Source organism: Pipistrellus hanaki, assembly GCF_964339955.1.
Source record: "Pipistrellus hanaki genome assembly, chromosome: 12".
NCBI classification, from domain to species: Eukaryota; Metazoa; Chordata; class Mammalia; order Chiroptera; family Vespertilionidae; genus Pipistrellus; species Pipistrellus hanaki.
In genome coordinates, this window is record NC_140514.1 from 15119251 (window position 1) to 15141946 (window position 22696).

At 57.7% G+C, this 22696-nt stretch overlaps 1 protein-coding gene across 1 annotated transcript in view; it reads right to left on the minus strand.

Moving 5' to 3' along the window:
• Positions 1-1903: 1903 nt before the first annotated feature.
• Positions 1904-22696, minus strand: part of KCNK3 (potassium two pore domain channel subfamily K member 3) — a 36875-nt gene continuing 16082 nt past the window's right edge. The window contains exon 2 of the mRNA XM_084901396.1: positions 1904-5041. Coding sequence (XP_084757522.1) covers positions 4083-5041 — 959 coding nt within the window. The 3' untranslated portion in view covers positions 1904-4082. The remainder of the gene's footprint in view (positions 5042-22696) is intronic.

Sequence of the window (22696 nt, forward strand, 5' to 3'; positions counted from 1 at the left end):
CACACACACACACACACACACACACACGTTCAGCGACCATAATAATCTGGCCACCCAGTGTATTTCGCAGTGCAGGATGCCTCAGATACTGCCTGTAAGTGAGGAGGGTGGGATGGCATCACCTAGAGCTACAGAGCCCAGGCTAGGACCACGGGCAGTTCTGCACCCTCAGGGGCTCAGCAGGGGCTGGCACCCAGCTCACCACTGCCACAATTCTGGTCAACCCTTGGAAGACCGAGATGAATGCAGCCCTTCCGGGACCCCTTCGAGCTCTGCTTATTTTGTCCTGGGTGATGAAGAAAGGAGGGCAGCCTTTGCCGGTTTGGCTCAGTGGGTACGGGGTCAGCCACGGACTGAAGGGTCCTGGGTTTGATCCAGTCGAGGGCACATACATTGGCTGCAGGCTCGATCGGGAAGCACGTGCAAAGGCAACCAATCAATGTGTCTCTCTCATATCCATCTTTCTTTCTCTCTGTCTCTCCCTCTCCCTTCTGCCACCTCCAAAAATCAATGGAAAAAATATCCTCAGGTGAGGATTTAAAAAAAGAAAAAGAAGAAAGGAGGGCGATTGTCAGCATGTTTGTGTCCTGCAAGGACTGCTGAAGAGAGTAAAAGCAGCCTTGTGCTGACCTCAAAAATGACATCATTCCTGCTGTTGTTGCAACGAGAAAGACAGAGGCAATTGGCCAGGGAGCGCTGGCTTCTGATGAGGTGCTGCAGGTGCCGGTGAGCACCAGGAGCTGGGGTCACCCAGGCCAATGAGAAGCAGTCCTAGGAGCCTGCCTGCAGCCGCACGGAGCAGCCAGGAGCACTGGCTTGTTGTCCTGCCTCCTGGAAGGGGTGGGGTGTGTGGTAGTGGTGGTGCAGGTGCCACCCCTTCTTTCTTTGATCCCCGAACCCCCAGTAAATAGGCCTCTCTTTTTCTCTCTCCGTTGGCTTCTATGGGTAGGGGGGAAGGCTGGAGAAAGTGCCCCTCCCCCTCCCCCTTATTTCTCCAGGGTATTTCAATCTGCAGGGAGCACTGGCGGGGAGAGAAATAAATTGAGTGGGTAGTGGCCAGCATTTCATCACAGGAGCTAGCATGGAAAGGCTGTAGTAGGGATTAAGTATTGCTTCAGGAAAGAGAGCGGTAGACAGGCATGTAGATAGGTTCGGGGCGGCAGTATAAAAGGCGTTACTCCGGGTTGCACTCAGCAACATCTAGAAGCCACTGGCCAGCTGATTCTGCGGGCTGGGACCAGCTGGGTCCGTCCTGAGCTCTGGGGTTCAGTCCCAGGCCATGTTGCCCCTCCAGAGAAAAATGCACCCCAAGAGTTCTTGTGAGGTGCTGCCAGTGGAGAGAGACATTTTTGTGGGCACCAGGCCCCTGAGCGTGGAAGGCCCTGCTGGAAGAGGGCACCCCCGCTCCTGGCTGGCCCAGGCTGGCACTGTCAGCTGGAGTGTGTGTGTCCATCAGACTCTGAAGATTCCTGAGAAGGGGGAGCGCTGGACTTGGAATCCCCGGTTCTGGCTCCAATCCGGGGCGCCCCCACTCATTGCTGTGTGACTCGGGGAAAGTGACTTGCCCTCTCTGGGCCTCAGTTTTCTCATGTTCAAGGGGAGAATTGAACCAGGTGATTTCTTTTCTAAGGGTTTGCCTTACAGCTAGCTGTTCCTGGTGAAACAGAAAACCTGGATCTGGGAGGAAATCACCAAAGGGAAGCCAGTATTGTCCCCGGCCTTCTCCCTTGGGCCCACGGGAGCAAAGGGCTTAGTCAGCCCAAGGGGCATCAGCTAGTGTGTCTGTAGGCCCTGGCGGGGGCAGTGTGTGCGAAGAGGCGTGTGTGCGGGCCAGCAGGTGGCCCGGTCCTGGCAGCTCTCAGGGTACATGAGGACAGAGGCAGCCGAGCCTGAAGCTGGTCTCCATGGACAGTATTTATTAGACGCCATTCTCAGTGTGAAGACAGATAGGCAGCAGGGTCTAAAGGGAGGCCGAGGCAGCCGCAGCCTCTGGGGTCCGGGGGCTGCCTGGGGTGGGGGTGTGGGCGCGGGGCGTGTCACCCACACATATTGCATATTCTGTGGCAGTGTGCCCAGGCATAAGGCATTGGGGAAGCAGAAAGGCTGCCTGCAGTGGGAGGGCGAGGGAAGCAGTGCTGGCCGTCCAGTCCCCGGGAAAGACCCAGCAGAGGCTGGGAGCCTGGAGGCCGAGCAGGGCCATCCAGCCTTCCTTCCCCACCATCTCCCTGCAACTTTGGTTGTGGCTCCCTCAGGACTGACGGGACAGGACCCCTCGAGGGCAGGGTCACACACAAGACAGAGGCAGCCGGCACTGCTCCCCATCCCAACATAGGGACGCACACAAGACAGAGGGCCCCGGCTCCTGGGGCCTGCTCTCCCGGGCACGTGGGCAGCCAGCTCCTCCGGCTGAGACAGGACGCACACACAGGCCAGGCCAGACTTCCTCCTTCAAAGGCGGATGGATCACCCCCCGCGTCCCCACTCCAGCTCTTCTGAATGCCAGCGTGGGCCTTGCTGGCATGTTCAGGAGGAGCTGGGACACGGGAACAGCAGGCAAGGGCAGCGCTGCGGGAGGAGAAGCTTCTCCCCCACCCTTGGGTGCTGCCCTGAGTTGGGTGCCAGCGTTAGCAGTGGGTCCCCGCAGGGAGCCTAGGTACCCGCCTCCGTCTCTGCTCTCCCTGTGGGTTTCCGGGTGGCAGGCGACATGGGCGTTGGCACACCAACTCCAAGCCCTCCACCTGAGAGGGGCGTGCCTGGCTGCAGCCTCAGCTCATCTCCAGCCATTGGGACACAGGCACCGACACTGGCTGCGGGGTCAGAGATCAGGTCCCAGGCGGCCGTGCCGGCCAGCTCTCCAGCCCCAGCCCTGTCTCAGACCGGAGGTCCGGGCCTGCTTTAGGCCCCGGTGCCCACACGGGGCCAGTGCACCGGGCAGGAGCTTTGCTTTCAGGAGCGGGCAGAGGCATGGGAAGGCAAGAGCACTCCGCCTAAGAACAAGTGGCCTGGCTTCTGTCTCCCCCCTCCGCCCCCGCCCCACCCTTTGCTGTGTGTGTCACCTTGGACAAGTCCCATCACCTGTTTGGGCCTCATGGTCACCGGTAAAATGTGGATGAACACTCCTGCCCTGGCGACCTAACTGGAGAGACAGACGATGAGCCGCAGGACCGGGCTTTCCAAGGCTGCAGCTTATTCCGGGTGTCAGAGCTGGTGACCGTGAGCAGCGGCCGCATGGCAAGCTGGGCGTTTTCTGGTCCATCCAGGGGGGTGTCGGTCAGAAGGCTGGGTTCCCTCTGCCCCTCTGGGCACGTGACTGAAGGCCACTTGGTTCTCACCTGCCAGTGGGAGCACCCTGGCCATTAGCTCTCCCCTCCCTTCTCTGCCCGCCCCCCTCCCCCCTTCCCCCTGTAGCCGGCCTGGCCTGGCTCCTGTCCTGTCCGCCTGCCCGCTGGGGTCTAGCTTTAGGGACGGCTGGGTTTCCACTTTCTCCATAACTGCAAAGCCATGCAAAACAACACAGAAGGTCGTGGGAGGTTCGGAGACATAACTGGGGGGTGAGGAAGGGGAGCAGACGGAGTGGGGGTGACCTGGACAAAGACACCCTGGCTTCTGGAGCCAAGGGAAGGTGGGAGACCTGGCAGGACAGAGGTATAAATAGAGATGCAAACGGACACGGAACACGAAGTCCCCTCCGGATTGGGGGAGGGGGGGCAGTCTGGGTACCAGCAGGGCCTCTGAGAACTGGGGGGGGAGCTCCTTAGATTTCCAAATGGACGGGAGGCTCCCAGCTTCTGCCTTCCCTCCCTGCTATCCCTCCCCCCCCCCCCCCCAAGTTTCACATTTCTCGGAATTTGCAGGGCGCAGATAGGGGCTCCAGGGTCCTCAGAGCCCCAGCTCCTGCTGGCTGGTGCGAGCAGGCACAGTCGGAGATGGGGAGTGGGGGAGGGGGGATGGGGAGGGTGGAGAGGGGTGGGGTATCCCCCAGGGGCTGAAGGCTGTCCACCCCGCGCTGCAGGAACCCCGCCCCGGCCCACACCCCCAAGCTGCTCCAGGCCCCGCGGGGCCGGCGGGCGGGCGGGGGGCGTTCACACGGAGCTCCTGCGCTTCATGAGGCCCCGGAAGGTGGACAGGCTGTGCAGGCCGGTGGACACGGAGCTGATGGCGGAGCGCTGGGCCCCGCTGCACAGGCAGCGGTGCGAGGGCGTGTCGCTGTAGCGGCCGCCCCCTCCCGGCGACGAGTGGCTCTGCTCCACGCACGTGTCGGACGTGGAGAGGTCCCGCGGGATGATCATGGGGATGGAGTACTGCAGCTTCTCGCGGCTCTTGTACCAGAGGCAGGAGCACATGGACTGGAAGTGCAGCACCTCGGCGTACACGTTGCGGAAGCCGCCGCCGCCGCCTCCTCCGGCCCCCGCCCCCGCCGCCACGGCCGAGGAGGAGGCGGTGTCGGTGGTGTGCACGCTGCCGCCCGCGCCCCCGCCGCCCCCGCCGCCGCCGCCGCCGCCCAGGCTCCCGCCCGCCAGGCCGTTGCGCGTGAGCAGCGCGCGGTGCTCGGCGTCGCGCTTCTCGTCCTCGGCGTTCATGGTCATGAAGCGCAGCACCACGAGGTTGAGGAAGGCGCCGATGACCGTGAGGCCCGTGAGGATGTAGACGAAGCTGAAGGCCACGTACTGCGGCTGCGTCTGCAGCGCCTGGTCCTTCTGCAGCGCCACGTAGTCGCCGAAGCCGATGGTGGTGAGCGTGATGAAGCAGTAGTAGTAGGCCTGGAAGAAGGTCCAGTGCTCGTAGTAGGAGAAGGCGGCCGCGCCGATGCACAGCGTGCTGATGCAGGAGAAGAAGCCGATGAGCACCATGTTGGCCATGGACACGTCGGCGCGCCGCATGCCCAGGCCCCGCTTGGCGCGGTGCAGCAGGAACTTCACGAACGTGTTGATGCGCTCGCCCAGGCTCTGGAACATGACCAGCGTGAGCGGGATGCCCAGCAGCGCGTAGAACATGCAGAACACCTTGCCGCCGTCCGTGCTGGGCGCCGCGTGGCCATAGCCTGGGGTGGGGGGTGGGGGGGAGAGGAGGGATAGAAACGGTGGAAAAAAGAGAGAAAGCAAGCTCTAGGGGCTGCGGATTCCAGACACCTGCCCCCTGCCCCATGCCTCCCGCCCCCTCCCCTCCTCTGCCCTGCCTACACCTGCCCCGCCTTGGCGAGGCCAGCAGTGAAGGAAGCTTCCCTCTGAGCCAACCATCAAGTGGCTTTAAAAATATATTTTATTGATTTTTTACAGAGGGGAAGAGAGAGGAGATAGTTAGAAGCATCGATGAGAGATAATCATCGATCAGCTGCCTCTTGCAACCCCCCTCCCCCCCCACACACTGGGGATGTGCCCGCAACCAAGGTACATGCCCTTGACCGGAATCGAATTTGGGACCTTTCAGTCTGCAGGCTGAGGCTCTATCCACTGAGCCAAACCGGTTTTGGCCATCAAGTGGCTTTAAGTCACGAGTTCAGCCCGGAGCCCTGGAGGGGATAGGACCCTGGATGGGAACGCAGAATTACCCAGGCACAAGCGCTGGCCCTGTCACTGGGGGCTGCCTGACCTTGGGCAAAGCACCCCTATTTGTAAAATAAAATCTACCGGTCCTGGCTCTGCTTCCTTCCCTGGGCTAAGCTATACATTGCTTTGTTAATGAAGTTATTATAATAAAAAATAATACGGGCAGGCTTTCCAATTTTTCCTCCTTTCAAAGCCTTATCACCTGTGCAGTTGTTCTGGATTCTCCCCAGCAGGAAGTGACCTCTGCTTCGAGGGGCACAGGACGCTCGGCTCTGACCTCCAGGGCCAATGTTACCAGCGGCCCCCTGACCCGTCCCCCAGGGTCAGCAACTACACAGACTCAGTTAAACGCTAGCTGAGGGTGCAGGGTACGCACTGCTGGCCCTGGTCGTGTTCCTCTCTCGTTCATGCTCAGGGGATATGCCCACAGCACCTTTGGTGAGGCAGGGCAGGATACAGGGTGCTTTGGTGCATGATCTGAATTCAAATCTTTATTCTTCCATGGACTGTGTGTGTGTGTGATTTTAAACCTCTCGGAGCCTTAGTTTCCATATCTGTAAAATGGGGCTGATGAGCAGGGCGTTTGGGCATGAAATAAGTGAGAAAATGTGTTTAAGGCACTGAGCCTAGAGCCTGGTATGTATCAAGAACAGCTCACTGTGATGAGTAACGAATGGAGTGCCAAGCTGCCCTCACCTTCCCCCTGGGCTGGGGGTCAGTGCAGGTCCAATGGGCCTCTGTCAGCCATTTGTCTTCCAGCTCAGGGAGGTCTGGGGACAGCCGCTTGGGGTATGTGAGGCTGTGGGCTACCCTCAGAACGGGGTCCCCTGCCTCCCTGACCCCGGCATCTAGCTGGTGACTGTGTCACCCTTTGCCAGGGGCCTGGACAGCCGAGCTGGTGCGCCCCCATGCCTGGCCTGTCCGCGTCTCAGCTGAGTGAGAACAGATTGTGCCCGCCAGCTCGGCCATGGCAGCCAGATCACAACTCACCTCGACAGCTGGGCAGGCCCCACGCCAGAGCCGCTTCTCACCCTGTCCTTCCCTGTCCAGCAGGCCCGTACCACCCAGGGCGTGGGGGAGGGCATGGCGCTGTGGATGGGCTGCATCGGGGTTGGGCAGTGTGGGCCCAGCCTGGCTGTGTGACCACAGGCTGGCTGTGTGACCGCGGGCAAATCCACCCCCTCTCTGGACCTCTCTTACCTTTCTGCACTCTGGGGCCTGAGCTACAGCTGTTAGTCCCTGCCTGCCCTGGCCGCCTGGCTTAGCTGTCTTCAGGGGGAAAGGAGAGACTGGCTGTGAACGCACTTGGACCCTGTGGCGTTTGCCACAGCAGCAGCAGCCAAGGGGGGGGGGGGTCCTGGAGGTGGGGGCAGGCTCTGTGGAGCCAGGCAGCCGTATCCCCCCATCAGGGAGAAGGCCCTGTCTGGCCGCCACCAGCACCTGCCCCTGTGTTTGTTCACAGGCTGTGATTTCTCCTGGCCTACCAGCCCTTAGGAAGGCCCAGCACCCGCCCGCCTGGCAGCCACAAAGTCCCCCAGCTTCAGGAGGGGGGCTCTCCCCCATCTGAATACAGCCCACGACCCAGCAGACACGACGGCACCTCCCGCCCGCATCTCACACCGTTCTCCTCCCTGCCTCTCCCTGTCCCATCCCGAGTGCCCTGTCGAGAACAGTGCCTTTCCCTGCCCGCCTCCCGCTGAACGGAGTGGTTTTCAGAGCAGGCGGCACATCCAGGCTGAGCCAAGGCTCTTACCAGGCTGGAGCCTCAGGCCTCGCTGCAGCCGCGGTCCTGTCCAGGGTGGCCCCAGCCTCACCTTGGGGGTCAGCGGCCCTCGGGGCCCCCCTCACTTCCCACCACAGGCTGAGGCTGCAGGTCTTATCCTTCAGGTACATTTTAAACTCTAATTCTCAAAAGCTTCCTATAAGGTCATTAGTATGACTACCTCCATTTGACGGAGCAATTAAGGCTTTCGAGTTGGCCAAGGCCACTAGGACTTTCTGACTCATCACTCACTCCAGTGCCTCGGAGCCAATTCGTCACCCAGGAAGGTGACGGGGATGGGAAGCCGGGGCCCCGAGAGGGCAGTGCTCCCCTCGGTGACTCTTCCCCGGGCAGTGCCCAGGCCGGACACGGCAGAAACAGCACCAGGAGCGTGATGCCTAGAGAATCTACTAGTCCTGGGCTTCCCCATGTGTCAGGCCCAGGGTCAGCATGCCTCTGCCCCTTTGGCTGGCCCACTGTCGCTGGGTGGAAGGCCCAGGGAGCTGTGAGGACCTGCTGACGTGGGCTCCACTTGGAGGGGTGCCCGCTGGGGAGGAGCCACTCCCAGGGGACCCTGGGAGGTCTGGGAAGTGAATGGGAGTTTGGCAAGGTTTGTCTGCCTGCCAGCAGGCCCACTGCCTGCCTGGTCCTTGCCCACATCAGGCTGGGGCTTACAGCGGGGAGAGGGACAAATAGTAGTGCCCACCTTCTCCCTCCCGTCCAGCCCTGCGTCCCTGGAGAGGGGCTCCCTCTGTCCTGGTGTGCCACTGATACACACAGAGGCTGCCCCCTGGGGCTCATTGTCTGAGGACCCTCCTTCATCGAATCCTGTGGACTGACCAGCCAGAACCCGGGCACCAATCATAAGACTCTGGCCGCTGTCTCTCAGAGCGCTAACCTGTCCCCGCCCCTTGCCTTCCGGCCACCGGCCTGAGTCCACCATTGACTTAAGGTGCTAAAGGCCAGAGAGGCCCTTAGCAATCAGATAGCTCAGCCCTTAGAGTGTACAGATGGGGAAATGAAGGCCAGAGAGGAAACACGACCTTCTCAAGGTCGTGCAGCCGGTGAATGGCAGAGCCAGGACTATAACCCAGGATGCTCAGTTCTGACCTCAATGCTCGGTCCTCTGCCCCCTGGCTCAGTGTGACCAGAGTTGACCCATTCATTCAACCAGGTCCAGCATGTCCTGCGTGGGAGCAATTCAGCTAAACAGTGGTCCTGGAACCGAGCTGGAGGGATGGGATTCACCTGAGGAAGCCGGGAGGCTGGACATCAATATTAATGATGAATATCATTACAGTTCTTCTGTTTTCCTCCCGGCATCACCGAGGAGCGCAGAGATTGGCTGAAGCTCTGCCTTCCAGGGAGATGCAGAGGGTTGGGGTCCAGCGTGCCTCTGAGTGGACTTTCTCTCCCTGTGGCCTATTTCCTTCCGGTCAAAGCACAAATGACCAGTCTGAGCCTTGGTAATGGCCGTGGTTGAACTGGGCTCAGCTGCCTGCTCTCCATCGACCTCATATGCCTGCCAGCCTGAGTGCCTGACCTGTACCCCTGGTCTAGCTGGCCATAGAGCCAGAACGCTGGCCACAGCCTCGGGTGGAGGGAAGAGACCCGGGGATCTGGCTTGACCCTGACCACAGCTAGCTTTGTGTCTTGGGCAAGTCCTTTTCCTTCTCTGGGCCTCAATTTCCCTCATCTGTGACCTGGGAGGATAGGGCAAGAGAAAAGGTTTCCACCGTTTTTCCTCGCTCTGGGTCCATTTTATTATTTTTTCTGTTCCCTCAGAGTGCAAATTTCGAAAGATTTTATTTATGAAGTACAATGTGTTGCTCAGTGCAGTGTAGCTGCTACACACACCAGGTACTGAATAAATGTGACAGCGATGATTAATTATTTTCCCATCAAAATGAATTCAGGACACACCTGCCAATCAAAACTTCTGATTAGCCTGGGATAACTGATTTTATGAGTCTGAATCAAGTTATTGTTACCCCTTTGAAATACTGAAAATAGGCATTTGTTTTCTGCAGGGGATCTCTGCAGTTTAGTGGAGTAGATGAGAGCACAGCCTTTGGAGCCAAACAGCTTTCAAGTTTGGCCAAGTGCCTCAGTTTCCACACCTGTAAAATGGGAAGAGTGGGTGGACTTACCTCATAGAACTGCTGTGGGGCTTTGATGAGTGAATAGACTTAAAATGCTTGGGGATCCTGGGATCAATAAATATGGATCACTAGTATGAATAGTTTCGGGGACCATCAAGATTAGATGGTTTTTAAAGTTCCTTTCAGCATCAACATTCTATGATCAGTATTTCCCAAAGTTAATTTCCTGAGATACAGTCCCATGGTCTGCGAATAACGGTTGGATGGGAAGTGTTGTTTGGTTAAATCCAATGGGCAGAAGGCTGAATGTAACAGGAGCTGCAGTCATTTCATTTGTGTCGGCTGCATCAGAGCCCACACGTGTTAACATGCAAGGTCAGGCATGTTAACACGTATGGTACATTTTCCCATTTGTTTGACTACTTTTCTGACAGGGCACATTGCTGGACAAGGGTTCCCTAGAGCACGGTGTGGGAAACTCTCCTCCGTAGCCTCAAGAACTCGAAGGTCCTTCTTCCAGGACTCCGATTCTCTGGTGTCCCTTCTCTGGTGGGCTCGGTCCTTCTCCAGGTGAGGAACACAGAGCCCTTGGCAATGCCTGGCGGGGCCTGTTTCCTGGTTCCCAAACACCTACTTATCTAATGTAAACATGGGCACCTGACGGCTAATGTTTGCCCTGAGGGAAGATGGATGGGGAAGCTGTGCCTGAGGTGCTCAAAGGCTGATGCAGAGCTAGACGTGGGGAAGGGCCTGACCCCAGGGTGCTGCCTGGGCCTGGGGGGACCCCTGGAGAGGAGTGGGGGCTCCAGGGAGACTGAGGCAGCTCCAGGGCTGGCTGTAAGACACAGCTGCCCCAGCGAGGGGCTGGGCCTGAGCCTGAGCAACATCTGGGAAAGACCCACCAAGGATCCCCCGGCTCTGGGGATGGCAGCGTGTGGAGCCAGGAAGCAGCACTGGGGGCTTGAAGGGACCTAACGGGTGTTGAAGGAGACGAGGCAGAGGCAGCTGGTAGCAGTGCCGGGCCCTCAGGGGGGACGGAGGAGGCTGCTTGCTTGGCGGACTTGGGGAGAAGTGTGGGCCTTCTCCATCCTTTAGATTCCAGCCCAGACACCATCTCTTCCAAGAACCTTCCGGGACCCTTTCCGGAGCTGGAGGGGCCTCTCTGCCGCCTCTCTGCCTCCCCTGGCACGTGTGCACGCAAGTTTGCAGAGTTCTGCGGGGCTCTGAGCTCCTGGAGGGCCGGCAAGTCCCCTCAGAGCCACGCACAGGGCCCGGTGGGAGCAGCTGCTCAGCCCGGACAGACCTGAGGCCTGGGATGTGGATGGGAGGAACCGCCCAAGGCACCCGACACCGGGAGGGGCGGCAGCCTTGGCGCAGGGCCTTGAGTAACTCATATCCCCTGCCCTCCCCGCGGCCCCGGGCCCTGCAAAAGGAGGTCAGCCTCAGTGCCCCGGTCGGACCCCCCCCCCCCCCCCCCCACGCCCAGGCCTGTGGTAGGCCTGGGAAACCACCAGGGCCTCATGGACCTGGGTGGGGGGAGGGGCCGGTGTGCAGAGCTGGGTCTGGAGTTTGTCCCCTCCGGGCCAGAGCTCCTTGGAAGGACAGCTCTGAAGCTCAGCACCCTTCCTCCCTCTCCCCTGCCCCTTTCTAAGGCCTCTCTTCCCATCTTCCCAGCTACTCTCTCAGCTCTTCTCCTCACGCCCCACGCCCCACGCCCGTTCTCTCTCGACCCCTAGTTTCCTCCCAGACTTTCCAGTGTAGGTCCACCGCTCTCTCTTCTCTCTCTTTACCATCCACAGGTGCCCCTGTTACTCTGATTCAGGGTCCTGAACGTAGAGCAGCCTTCATCACTCCCATCCCCCACACTCCCCAGGCCCACAGGATTAGGGGGAGCAGAGGGGGAGGGTGCTGGTGTCATGGAAAATCCCTGCGGCAGCCAAGGTCAGTGTTTGCAGACACAGCCTGGCCCGGAGCCAGGCCTGCCTCCCTGGCCAGCTCCCTCAGGCCTATCCCAGAGGCTGGCTTTGCACAGGGCCCCTCAGAGGCACCCGGGGGCTGCTCTGGGTGCCTGAGGCCAGGGGCTGCAGGGGCGATCGGTTCTGGAGTGTGGGAGACTATGTAGTTAAATGTGCTCATTTTATAGGTGGGTAAACTGAGGCCCAGAATGGGGCAGGGACTAGCCCTAGGTCAAGGTGAGTCAGTGGCAGAGCCAGGCCTGGAATCCAGGCCCTCCGTCCTAGCGCTGTCCGCTCTACAGAGCGGGGGGTGGGGAGGTGGGAGGCGGCAATCCTAAAGGCTGTTCTCATAGGAAAAGGAATAGTGACGCATCCAGGAGGTCAAGGACCAGCTTGAGGCTGGCGATGGGGCCATAGCCAGTCAGTGGACCCAGATGATGAAGCCACGGTCCTTGACCTCGAAACACTTTCTGTCCCTAAGAGAGTCAGATGAGACATCTCCGTGGAAGCACTTTGAAAACTCAAAGCCCTGAACAGAGAAGAGGTTATTATAACACACAGTCTACAAACACACGGCCACAGCGGGAAATGTTTCAGGAAGAATTTATGGCAGGGGCTGAAGGGGGGCCAGAGGTGGAGAACTTCGGTTGGGGTATCAGGAAGGGCTTCTCGGAGGAGGTGGTCTTTACCCTGAGCTTTGAAAGATGGGTGGGGAACGCAGAGTTCTTCGGATAGGGGAAGCTGCCGAAGCAAAGCCACAATGCTAGGAAGACACGTGGCGTGTTAGGGGCAGACAAGACACACCCGTCTGAGGCTGGTGGGCATTCTCACAGCTGGGGGTGGAGGGGATCAACACACAGTCTCAGACAGGCAGCATCAAGAGCCTCCGAGTGCCCGCTGGACCTGCGATGCCACTTCTAGGAATGTCTGCTCAGAAAATAACCAGAGCGTGGAACAAGGATTTATGAGCAAGGATGTTTATAGCAGTATTTTCATTGTGAAAAATGGTAAACAGTCCTAATGTTCACCGATAGGGTTTGGTTAAACATATTAAGGCATATTTATGTGCTGGAATATTGTGCAGCCACGAAAGCGCTGTTCTTGAGAAGTCTTTTAATGACACAGAAAACCACCTTAGAATGCTAAACAAAACTGGTAGGATGTAACTCTTTATGCATAATGGGATCTCATGCTGAATATACAAATATTAAAAAAAAAAAGTATATATACACACACACACACACACACACTCAGAAAGAGAAACTGGAAGGAAATATACTAAAAATCATAGGGCTTATCTTTAAAGTATGGGCTTATGATTAATTTTTAAAATATATTTTATTGACTTTTTTACAAAGAGGAAGGTAGAGGGATAGAGAGCCAGAAACATCGATGAGAGAGAAACATCGATAAGCTGCCTCCTGCACACCCCCTACTGGGGATGTGCCCGACACCAAGGTACATGCCCTTGACCGGAATCAAACCTGGGACCCTTCAGTCCGCAGGCCGATGCTCTATCCACTGAGCCAAACCAGTTAGGCTTACGATTACTTAAAAAAAAAAAATGTTTTTATTGATTCCAGAGAAAGAGGAAGGGAGAGGGAGAGAGAGAGAGAAACATGGATTCGAGAAACATCCTGCACACATCCTACTGGGAATCTAGCCCCCCACCTACACATGTGTCCTGACCAAGAATCAAACCAGCGACCTCTTGGTGCATGGGACATTGCTCAACCAACTGAGCCACACTGACCAGGGCTCATGATTAATTTTAATTTTCTTTTATATATTTAATATTCTCCATAGAACTATTACTTATATAAGAAGAAAGTAATGACTATTAGAAACCTAACAACAGAAATTCTGGTTTCCTTGGAGCAGAAAGTTCACGGGTAGTGAAAGTTGATAAGGTGGGCAAGGGCTTTGAAGAGCAGGTAGGGGGATTCAGAACTTGAGTAGGGAGCGGACATGTCAGAGAGATGATTTGTCCTTCCATCCCTGTGTGGGGCTGTGGGAGATGGGGAGAGGATGATTCACTAGGAGGCCTCTGCATGGTCCATTGTCAAGTGCTCAGCAGTGCACTGAGTTCAGGAGAAGAGAGGGGAGGGAAAGGAGGAAGGGGAGAGGAGAGGGAAAAGGGAGGAGAGGGGAGGAAAGGGGAGGGGAGGGGAGGGAATGGAGGGAGGGAAGGGGAGGGAGGAAAGAACAGACTAAACAATGTGTGAGATGCTCTTGTATGTGTGGGTTTGAACTGTAATCCCCATGAAGGAGGAGATTTTTGTCTCTTTTGTTACCACTCTATTCCTCACACCTAGAAGAGTATGTGGCATGTAGCTGGCATTTAATAAATCTTGGTTGCTGAATGAGCGAACTAGGAAGGGGAGGCATCCAAGGTGATCCTGCGGATTGAAAGGGGTGCAGGTAGGGATGATGGACAGAGCGTGAGGCCCAGAGTGGGCAGTGTCACAGAACAGGGCCAATCTGAGGCCTGTGGGGTCTGTTCCAGGCCAGCCAAACACCAGGTGGCCACGGCCTAGGCCCGTTGTCTGTCTGCCTCCTTATGACCAGCTGGGCAGGACATGTGTGAACTCAGAACTTTTAACAGATTGGATCTGGTGGGGTTTTAATTACATGAATGCACCAGGGACAGCCTGGCGTGGAGAAAGGAATTCTGCAGCCCGGTTTACAGTGGACCCGGCCATCTGCTGAGATGCCAGTCCTCCTCTGAGAGCTTCTTGACAGCCTGCGACTGTAACTCCAGCATCTGGCTGGCTCAAGTCCTACCCGCACAATCGCCGGCTTTTCCTGTTTTGCCCGAGGAGCAGAAGCAGGGGCCTGTTGGCATCTCTTTGCCAGTTTCCCCCTTAAAGTGTCTGACCTGCTCCCAGTAAGGAGCCATGTTGAGTTATGGGGGCAACAGTGGCCACCCCACAGATCCTTCTTGGCTGTCCTCTGTGTCCTGGAGTGAGTCTGCCCAAAGGCCAGCTGCCTGAAATCTCACCCTTTGGGCAGAGTTACAGGGGTGGGGCCTAGAGGGCCAAGGGTGCAGAGTTAAAGAGCACCCAGTCAGGAATCGGAGGCCTGGCCCCCATCCCAGCTCTGCCCCGTCTTGCTGTGTAGGATAGGGGAACTTTTTGTGTATAAAGGACCAGAGAGTAAATATTTTGGGTTTTGCAGTCCATATGGTCTCTTATAATTACTCACTTCTGCTTATGGTACCAAGAAAGCAACCACAGACAATTGGTAAACGAACGAGAGTGACGGGGCTCCAATAACACTAGTTACAAAAGCAGGTGGTGGGCCAGATTGAGCCCCGGGGCCCTCGTTGGCTGAGCCTGCGGCAGGGCCCGTGTTAAGGCATGCCAGCCCGCGGAGCCTCAATGTTCAGGTTAGGTCAGGAGGCTATTTCTATGGACTAAATTGCTAGCTCCCTGTTTCCGGGACCATGCACCGGCCCAGGAGAGAGTGGGGAGTTCTGAGCAGGGCTTGGAGCCCACACCTGCCTGTGGAATTGGTGTCCACAGCTCTCTGGAGGCCACAGCTGCCTTTCCACATCTCTGGACACGGTGCATGTTTTGTTGCCCCGCTCCCAGCCTCCCATGGGCTTCTACATCTTTATCATAGCCCATCTCAAAAGTCACCCCCTCTGTGAAGCCTTCCTTGATTTCCCCCCCCCCCCGCTATCTAAACAAATCAGTGCTCCTAGAGCCCCCTGTTCACCACTCACCATGCTTCAAACACCCTCCATTCAACCAGCAGACTTTTTTGAGTGCTTAGTATATACAATGCTCTATGTTCTAGAATAATAGTAACAATGCCTGTCTGCAGGGCTTTGTCCTTTCCAGGCAAGTTCTATCCATCCTACTGTCTGAGCTCACACAGTAATCCTGTGGAAGAGGTGGTGATGTTATTTCCATTCTACAGATGTGGACACTGAGGCCCAGGGACATAGAGTGCTTCATCTCAGGCCATAATGCTAGAACCAAACCTTGAAATCCAAAGGCAGTTCTCTTTCCACTGGACTCTTCCACAGGATGGAAGTCAGAAGACCTGGGTTCTAGCTCTGCCATGTGATCGCAGGCCAGACCCTGTCCTTGGCTGGGCCTGGAGTGCCTGCTCCGGGAAATGGGGAGGCTGGAGGAGATATTCTTGGAGCCCTGTAACGTTCTAAGTTTCTAGGCGCTCAGAGTGGCCATGTTCCCTCCTCCACACACAGTGGAGGAAGCAGACATCTCAGTGGGACTGTTTGGTCCGCAGAGCAACGGCACTGAGCCTTTGCGTACACGCTAGACCCACAGCTGCTGGGGCCCACGTGTCTGTGGAGCTGTCCCAGTTGGCACGGAGCAGATGCTGTGGATGGGGTGAGAACCAGAGGGCTGACCCGGGAAAGGAGGGCGGAGGGGGCGGGAGCTGGCCTAGTCAGCACGGCTCTGAGTAACATCCCTCCAGCCGAAGCGGAGGGGCAGCCAGAGTCAGCTCTGAAAATCATGTCTCATCCACGCACTCCTACACAGACACCCAGCACACGCCGCCACACGGAGTCAGGAGGAGATGGCTGCACGGCCCTACCTGAGCCTCCCAGGACCAAGCCTTCCAGGAAGCCTTGTCAGTCCTCAGCTTCTCTCTACTGACTGCTGAGCCCTGAGGGGTCCTGACTGCTGAGCCCTGAGGGGTCCTGACTGCTGAGCCCTGAGGGGCCCTGACCCCACCTCCATCGAGCCCTGGAGACCAGTCTCCTGGGGCTTGGAGTCTTGGCTTCTATTTGCTTTTGCTGCTTTTTCCTCCTTCCTTTTCTCTTCCTCCCCTTCCTCCTCCTCTCCCTCCTTGTCTCATTTTGTCTCCTTACTCTCCCTCGGAGCTCATAGGACAGAGATGGTGCCTTGTACCTTTCAGTAGCTCAGTGCCCGGCCCACAGTAGCCAGTAGGAATGGCGGCGGTGGTAGGAAGCAGTAACAATAGCAGTAGTAATTGTAGTAAATAAGAAAGCTCGCATTTAGTGAGCATCTATGTGCCAGGCACTGTCCTACGTGCTTTTAGTCGCACTATTTCACTTACTTCTCACAAAACCTTTGTGAGCTAGGCGTTATTTCCATTTTACAGGTGAGAAAACCGAGGCACAGAAACTTCCTGGAGCCCATTCATGACCACACAGCTGGTGAGAGCCTGAGTCAGGGTGCCAGCTCAGGCCTTGTATCATCTAACCGATGTTAGTTGATTAGAGGCTGCATTCTGGATGGCGGGTGCCCTGGTTTTCCAGCTGAGGAGACTGAGCCACGTGGCTGGGTGACTTGGACAAAGCCATACAGGTATGTGGCAGAGCCAGGCCTTTTTAAGTCCTGCTCCATTTTTTTTTTTTTTTTAAATATATTTTATTGATTTTTTTACAGAGAGGAAGAGAGAAGGATAGAGAGTTAGAAACATCAATGAGAGAGAATCACCGACCAGCTGCCTCCTGCACACCCCACTGGGGATGTTCCCACAACCAAGGTACATGCCCTTGACCGGAATCGAACTCGGGACCTTTCAGTCCACAGGCCGATGCTCTATCCACTGAGCCAAACCGGTTCCGGCAGTCCTGCTCCTCTTATTCCACTTGCCAGTGGCTTCCAGGGTCTTGCAGACCCAGAGATTGGGGTCCATGGCCCATCTGAGGGGGACCTTCATGAATTGCTCTCAAGGTTGTTCTGGGAAAGTGGAGAGGCAGCTCGTAAGCTGTCTGTCAAAGCAGGTGCTTTCTCCGGCTGTGATCCCTCCTCCTTCCCATCCAGGCCCTTCTCCCCCAGAGGCAGGTCTCCGCCAGCCTGAGCCAGCTCTGAGGAGTTTGAGGGGGTAATGGGGGGCAGGGCGGAGAGGAGGGTATAGAACTTGGCTAGTCTCAACAGTATCAGCTGAAAAAATCAGTGAGATGGAAATGGTTTCCTTATCCCTTAGCTTGTCTTAATTAATTGAGCAAACATTTCTTAAGCACCTACTTCTTTGTGCCAGGAACTTGGCTAAGTGCTGGGAGAGGATGCAGAGACGAAGATGGCTCGGTCCTGCCCTCTGGGAAAACAGACAAGTTGGTGGGCAGGTCAGAGCAGACTGTCCCTTACGCAAAGCCTGGTCCCAGGACGTGCTGAGCCGCTGCCAGAGGAGCCGGTGGGACTGTGGGCACCCAAACCAGAGGGAGTCCGAGCCGTAGCAACCTTGCCCGTGCCCCTGTGGCTGGGAGCATGCAGGCTCCGCTCCTGGTGGCCCTCGAAGATGGCTCTGGACACTTGGAAGCGTGGTTTAGGGCCATGGTTGGCAAACTGCGGCTCGCGAGCCACATGTGGCTCTTTGGCCCCTTGGGTGTGGCTCTTCCACAAAATACCACAGCCTGGGCGAGTCCATTTTGAAGAAGTGGTGTTAGAAGATGTTTAAGTTTAAAAAATTTGGCTCTCGCCGAAACCGGTTTGGCTCAGTGGTAGAGCTTCGGTCTGAGGACTGAAAGGTCCCGGGTTCGATTCCGGTCAAGGGCATGTACCTTGGTTGCGGGCACATCCCCGGTGGGGGTTGTGCAAGAGGCAGCTGGTCGATGTTTCTCTCTCATCGACGTTTCTAGCTCTCTATCCCTCTCCCTCTCTGTAAAAAAAAAATCAATAAAATATATTTAAAAAAAAAATTGGCTCTCAAAAGAAATTTCAATCGTTGTACTGTTGATATGTGGCTCTGTTGACTAATGTGTTTGCCGACCACTGGTCTGAGTGTCTGCTCCCTTCCTGCCTCTTTGGAGCTGTCCTTGCAACCACCCCAGTCCTGGGTGGGCCTGCGCCACCCCTTTGTACCATGTGCCCTGGCTCAGGCCATAGCGGATTGGGCCAGGGATGGACTCCTGATCCAAGAGGACCCAGGATCAGTTGCCCTGAGCCCATCAGGTCGTCTCTCCCAGACACTGTGATCAGAGGCTGAGTGGCCAGTCAGCGCTGGGGAGCTGAGCTGCAGGGCTATAAAGAGTCTGGTCCTAGCCAGGGCCAGGGTGAGCCAGCATCGCATGCATGTCAGAGTTACGAGGGAAGGGAAGCCAGAGTGATGGGGACCAGCAGGGACAGGGATGGTGTGGCCGGAGAGAGGGGGAGGGAGAGGCCTGGGCTTTGCACTGCGGGCCCTTGACCCCAGCTGAGAGGTGCTGTTTCCTTTCTGAAGTCTCTTACTTGCAATGGTTCATGGAGGCACTGTGCCCCGGCTGAGCTCTGGCCACTCCCGTTGGAGCGCCCAGGCTGCCAGCACGGCATCTGGGTGAGCAGCACAGCAGAGGCCCTGGCTGGGCTTCAGGGATCCACCCGGACACTGTGCTCTACAGTGCTCAGGAGCATTCCTGCTGCCCCTTCAGCAGCCCCGTGGAGCCCCTTGGGCCGCGGTGGTCTCCATGCGACAGGTGGGGACAGTGAGGCCTGGAGACATTGGTGTCTCACCCAAGGCTGCAGCTCCAGAGCTGGAAAACCTGGGATTCTCCCACAGGCTTGCTGCTTCTCCCACAGCCCACATGGTTGCTCCGATCCCCCACCTAAGCACGTAGCTGGGTGGCCTTGGGGGTGGAAATGCAGTGTGTAAAGTGCTTGGTTCGAGACCTGGCATGAGGAGGGTCTCAGAAGTAGGAGCTGTTATTAATTTTATCATTTTCTAAAGCATAGATGGTCCCGGTTCCCTCTGTCCCGAGGTTCCTCTGCGCCTGCGCCCTGCCTCACCTGAGTACTTCCTCATGTCTCGGCTTCCCCGAGCTCCCTCCCTCATCTCTTCTGCCCCCCCAAGGACTGCTCCAGGGCTGCCCTCCTCTGGAATACATCCCCCTATCCCCAGCTTCACGTGGTGTGGGCCCCTCTCCCGGTATCCACGGTAGATTCCCAGTGGATACAGAGAGCCAGCCTTGCTGGATGGTTTGGTTTGGTTTGATGGGGGAGGCCTGGGAGCTGGCGTGGCCCCTGTGGGCCTCCATCACCTGCTTCCCGACTGTCCTTGCTGGCCATGGCTAGTGGCCCAGGCAGCTCCGGGCTGGCAGGCTGTTTGGCAGCAGATGCCAGGAGAGGTGAAGGAAGCTTTTCTCAGGCCCAGCACCCTCCCCAGGGCTCAGGAGCTTAGAGGATGGAGGCTGGCCTCGTGCCCAGGAGGAGAAGGACTTCAGCCTGGAGGCAGCTGCCAGGACCTTCTCTCTCGCGGAGCCAGCCTGCAGAGGCGGTGTCCCTCCTCCATGCTCCCTCCAACACCCCCCAGGTCCCCCAGGGGGGCCTCTTGGCGCAACTTCATTCACCATTCCGGGCGGAAGTGCAAGAACCAGATGCACGATGGGTGGACACACCCAGGGGAGCAGGAAAGTCTGTGCCTCCGTGAAGGGAGAGAAGCCCCCTCAGGACCTGGCCTCTGGGCCCTGCTGTTCCTTCAAGTTCTATGCCATCCCTCTGGGCCCTGCTGTTCCTTCAAGTTCTACGCCATCGGGGACCTCCAAAGCCACCACGTCCAGCCCCTCCCCCGCTCGGCCCGCTGGTCCTGAGAGACTTCTCAGAGGCCACGATTCCGCCACTCTCCATGGAAACACGCTCCCCTCAGCCCTGCCCCATCTGTTGGCGATGCTCCTTAGGCAGAGAGACATGACTGAGGTGCAGGCCATTCCTGCGCAGCCTGTCTTCAGTGGAGACGGCAAGCAGCTGTCCCCATCCTTGGGGACACTGTCCTTCACACAGAGCCATGGAGGCCAGTGCTCACGCCCTGCCTGCCTCCGGCAGCCTGCCTCCCCCTGGGCGTGTCACCTCTCTTCTGGCCTCTGGTCCTGCAGCCTTTCCAGTGACCTTGCCGCCGGACCCACCTTCCGTCCGCACCGGTGCACAGCCCAGGCTGGGCCGCCAGGCTGGCGGGCTGGGTATAAATGGAGCATGACTTCATGGCTCCTATGGCTTGGAGAGGCTGCCTCGTTATGCATTAGTGTCCCGCGCTTGCCTTTTACGATGCCAGGAGCTCCGCGCTGGGCAGTGTCCCCGGGACCCGGTGCTCTCCTGCTACTGCTCATCGTTCTGATGAGCCTCGCCCTCCTCCCTGCAGCCCCAACCTGGAATCTGGGGGTGCTGGCTCGCTCTGCACTGGACTTTATTCAAATGATTAAATGCCTGCCACGGCTCCCTCCTCCCCGATTCAAAACGGGACCCGTGGACCTCCATAGAGCGCTGACTATGGCCACACCGCCCCAAGCCCGTTAATCCTCACCCAGCCTTGTTCGGCAATCCCAATTGGCTGTTATCATCCCCATTACAAGTACTATTATCATCCCCACTTAAAGATGCAGGAACTGAGCCACAGAGAGGTGGACTTGCTCAAGGTCATACGGAAAGTACGTGGCAGAGCTGGGCCCTCCCACTATGGCTTCTTCTCTCCCTTCAGGCTGCTCCCATTCCCCTCCTCCCCCCTCTTCACATTTCAGAGCGGGTGGGGCCTCCCCTCCCAAGGCTGACCCCTGTGTTCGTCCTGTTGGCTTTGCTCCTGGAGGCCACCACAGCCCTTTATTCCTTTTTGTGGTGTTTTTAATAAAGGTGTTCTTATTGATTTCAGAGAGAGGAAGGGAGAGGGAGGGAGGGAGGGAGAGAGGGAGAGAGAGAGAGAGAGAGAGAGAGAGAGAGAGAGAGAGAGAGAACATCAATGATGAGAGAGAATTATTGATTGGCTGCCTCCTGCACACCCCACACTGGGGATCAAGCCCACAACTGGGTCATGTGCCCTGACTGGGAATCGAACTATGACCTCCTGGTTCATAGGTTGATGCTCAACTGCCGGGCCATGCCCGGTCTGGCATCTCCTCACTATTTTAAAGCCTCCTTATGTCCTCAAGGAAAGAAAAGGGTGGGAGACAGGGAGGACGGCAGGTAGGCAGGGGCATTAGGCCCTCTCCTTGGCCTCCCCCATCAGACTGCCCAGTAGGACTGCTCTCCCCAAGAGCATCAGGACCTTCCTGAGCTCCAGACCCAGTGCCCTGTAAGCAGGGCGGCTGCCCCCGCCCCCTGGCACTCAGCGACACATTAGAACAATGGGCCCTTCTGGGTGGATGCAGCCCCCTGGAGCGTGTCACTAGGTGAGCAGGCCAGACTTGAGCAACCCAAAACCCCAGCTGGGTTCTTCCCGGCAGACACAGCCCGGACAGTTGCACAGGGTGAGCTGGACCGCTGGCCTCCGCATTTTCCTCTACGTCTGGCCACACTCAGCCCTGGTGGCCAGCCCTCCGCCTCCCGAAACTCTACCCTCCTGCTTTCCACTGGTCCTTGGCAGTCTCCCCTGCTGCCTAGGCTCTGGCCTGCATCCTGACTGGGCCAGGACTCTGCCTGGGATGCTCTGATGCTGGTTCCAGGGAAGCCCCTGAGGCCTCGCCTCCAGCTCTGCTCCAGGCTGCATTCCCACCCACCACCTGGCTGAACCACGACCCCCCCCAGGCCCGGCTTGGCCACCCGAATGCATCATCCCCCACGCCCAACGCTGGCCCTCTCTGTGCTGCCTGATTTCTGATCATGGCCTCCTTCCTCGGTCAGCCAGGTGAACACCTTGCCTTTCTGCCCCCCTCTTCGCCCACATGCCTGACCTCAGCCGTTCCTCCTTTCCTCGTCCTGCCCGTTCTTCCTGCTCCTTCAGCCACCACCATCGTCTGGGCCCGCACGGTCTCCAATCTGGACGTGGGCAGCTGTTCCTAACCGTCACCCCCAGCAGCTGCCAGTCCCCTGTCCCCTCAAGTTCCCCACACCTCTCCCAGAGCATGCCTCTTCCTCTCCTCAGAACCTCCCACGAGCCCATTGCCCACAGGGACAGCAGCCCGAGCTTTCAGCCTGCCTCTCAGGGCCCTCCACCCTTCGTCCCGCCTCTCCGGCCTCAGCTGCTCCTGCGAACCCTACCCGAGGAGAGGGTGTCAGAGCGAACCTCTGGCCATGCTTTCCCACAGCTCCGCTCTCTGGAAGGCTGCAGGAGGGAGGTGGGTGGGGAGGTGCTGGGGGAGGGGGGCTCTGCCCTCACCCCCATCCCAGCTGAAGCCTTTTCATGGTCACCAGCAGCCTGGACTAGGGTCCAGCCAGATTGGGAATGTGGAAGGCAGGTGTTGGGGCAGTTGGGGAAGGGGTGAGGGCACAGAGGAGCCTCAGACTGGGTGTCACTCACCAGGGAGAAGGGCCTGGCTGGGAGGGGGGTTAGCAGGACAGCGTGGGGAGCAGGTTATCCTAATACGCTCTTCTGTGTGTGCAGCATTTTAGCCTCTCACTCCCTGTGGAGTGTGTGACCTCAGAGAGGCAGCTATCAGCATCACTCACCCCAGGAGGAGTGAGGAGGCTGAGGCTGGGCCGGTGAGGTGAC